Genomic DNA, 2903 nt, shown 5'->3' on the forward strand with positions numbered 1-2903 from the left:
TTAATCGCAGCTTCAGCCCCCGCCCCCGCCCCCGCCCCCGCCGGTCCCGCGAGTCTCTTCGCCGATGACTTGAGCATTCTCGCTGGTCGACGACCACAGAGCTTGTCAGAAATGACATGCCGCTTGCAGTCCTAGGCGTCCGCGTAGGGGGAGTCGACTAGTATCAGTCCTCACGCCAATGCTCACGCGTGAGCTATGGTCCTCGACACAATACATCCGCTCTGAGGCTCCCCGACTCCGTGCACGTTCGAGCCGGATCCCGGTACTGTGTTTGACATTTTGTGAGCGACAAAATGTTTGGATATGGTATGTGTTGTCTCATGTCTAGTCCGAGTGCTGGTCTAGGCTGGGCGTTCTTCGATTACGGATGATTTTCCAGGGACAAACAGTGGCAGCGTGGCCGCACCGATATTCTTGCCCAGCAGGCATGTATGAACGTGCAAAACCCTGAGACGATCTCCCTGGGGCCGTGGTTCACGCTGGATTACATGTTTGACAGACGGGGATCCAAAGTGGTGAGCCTGTCCTATGTACGACGTCGATCAGACAGGACTAGCGTTCCCCGTGTGGCTTGACTGTTCTATAATGATATATCTAATCGGTGGTCTCGCTCGGAGAAACAGGCGGATAGAGCACTCCGGACGTGATGAATGCACATTGTGATGAGTCATTACTCGCAAGTATTTTCGATACTCTTGTATCAAAGGCAGTGCTGACAAAATTGATTCCTGCCTGTCTAGGTGCGCTGTTAATGCCCAGATATGCCTCTAGGCCTGGCAGTTCGTGATGGTCGGATGCAAAAGCGAGGCTTGACTGCATAAAGTAATGTCTTCGACAGTCCACCACGCGCACACTTCGAAGCCTTTCGGACTTGTAGCTCGCAACTCCATTATCTAATCTATCGGATGTATCGCATTGTAGACTCATTTGACGTTGGCCTAGGAGGTATCTGTGCAGAAAAGAATCAACACACACTCGAGAACACAATATCTCGTGACAGATGCCTACATATCCAGGACAGATATACGTAATACCGCAACTTAGCTGGTCAATTTGCGGAAATACATACACTAACAAGGTTGATGTCGTCCTGCTCCCGTTTACCGGGCCGACCACGAACATACCTGAATATGATCACATGTATCCTCGTGGACGACTCACCCCGGAATTAACATCGCATTACCTCCCCGGCGGGTCGCCCTGTCCACATGGTATCATCTTAGCAGACAGCCTGTGATGGTGTAGCCTCGCCTTGCGCGTCTAGACATGTCGACAGTGCATGACCGGCGGTTTGCGGGAGTCCGGAGACGCACGTCAAACACACGGAGTTAACTAATGGGCACCAAGTTCGATAGTCAATAGTTAGTACCTCAGCTTCCGAACTGTCCGTCTTTGAAGGCTAATATTCGGCGAAGCATGCATACAGGATCCGTGTGGAAATGTCAGCATTTGTATTGGCTGAGCTGAACTACAAGCCTACGCGAGTCTTGAATCATTCTACAGTACGGACTTGAAGTCTTCGTGCCGTAAATGATGGTGCCGGAGAAGAGCCGTCGATGAATTTTTGGGCATTGTAATAGAGCGTCTCGTGCCCTGCGGCCCTGGCGAAGTGATTTAATCGCAATGACAGTGCCGTTTTGAGAACCGCACAACAAGACGCGCATGAACGTTGGATTCGACCAGGTACAGTAATGCAAACTCCGATGTTCTCTAGTCCAACCTTGTGAGATGGTGAGCCACGTTTGACATCGAACGAATATGTACAGTGTCTTGGCATTATCAAAGAGGACTGTGAGGGTCTGCATTCGCATGAAGTTGTGAGATCAGATACGAAGAGGGGAAACAAATCATCCATACAGGCTGCGCCGCGCAGACATATATAAATGTTTTGGACAACCATCAAGATAAAGGAATAAAAGCTAAACCTGACCCAAACGATTTCGCTCGAATGCAGCTCACTTGGTTTTCCGTCGTTGTTATTGCGTCTTTCGTTGCATCCGCAGTCCGAGGTGCGTATTGAAGCTATCTTGCCATAAGGTCTGTCTCTCACGGGCTCTTGCTTCAATGCTTGTGTATAGCTGCCCCCAATGTGAAGGAGGCCTGTGGGACAGATGGAGAAGTCATAAGCACCAATACCTTTGTTCACAATGAAAAGGAATATTCAGTCACCACTCGCTCCTGCCCCGGGTTTGCTTCCTTGCGGGGTAACGTGACAGATACACAATCGATTGCCGGGCGCGCTGCGATGCCCAAGCAGAAGCGACAGCTTGTCAACTGCAATATAGACTGTGAGTAACACTCCTGAGATGGAAAGCTGTCCTCACCCATGGTGCATATCCAGGCTCTGTAGAGTGTGAGGACATCGCCGATCAAGCCACAGAGAATGCCTGTTACGTGCTTTCGGAAGCTGTTCAAGCTCAGGATCGTACGCACAAATCCCTATTCAACCAAGCCACAGGAATAATAGCTTTCCTTGAACAGCCGATTACTTCATCGCACCGGCACAGACACTGACTACCTTCAGCGACGGCGGAGAGTGTGAGTACGGTTACGCTAATCTCGACGTTGTAGAATATGAAGTCTGCTACGAGGACATTGTAAGTGTCCCGCGGCTGATGGATGTACATATCCTCATGATTACCATAGGGAAACAACGGCCTGAGAGTCGCGGCGTTGTGTTTCGATCTAGACGGCATAATTTCCACCGGTGGCTATTGTGTGTCCCCCGAGGTCGCCGATAATGACTGGATACTGGAGTAAGTGTTAATTAAAAGAACGTCCAAATCTACTCAAAACACTCACTTTCATTACAGGGTATTTTACGACTGAGAAATCTCGGCCTACCCAGTCTCTGCCGTGTGCTTCTTATGGAAATGATCAGTGTTTTGTCCTTTTTTTTTTTT

General features: G+C 49.9%; 1 protein-coding gene across 1 annotated transcript; it reads left to right on the plus strand.

The window, feature by feature from the left end:
- Positions 1-1948: 1948 nt before the first annotated feature.
- Positions 1949-2829, plus strand: FIBRA_08879 (uncharacterized protein; the record flags this gene model as incomplete). Its single annotated transcript, XM_012330493.1, has 6 exons — positions 1949-2009; positions 2079-2288; positions 2342-2425; positions 2482-2597; positions 2647-2756; positions 2814-2829. The coding sequence occupies 6 exons, from the start codon at positions 1949-1951 to the stop codon at positions 2827-2829; spliced, it is 597 nt and encodes a 198-aa protein (XP_012185883.1).
- Between the last annotated feature and the right edge of the window lie 74 nt (positions 2830-2903).

This window comes from Fibroporia radiculosa, assembly GCF_000313525.1.
Source record: "Fibroporia radiculosa TFFH 294 genomic supercontigs, scaffold4351, whole genome shotgun sequence".
Taxonomy (NCBI): Eukaryota; Fungi; Basidiomycota; class Agaricomycetes; order Polyporales; family Fibroporiaceae; genus Fibroporia; species Fibroporia radiculosa.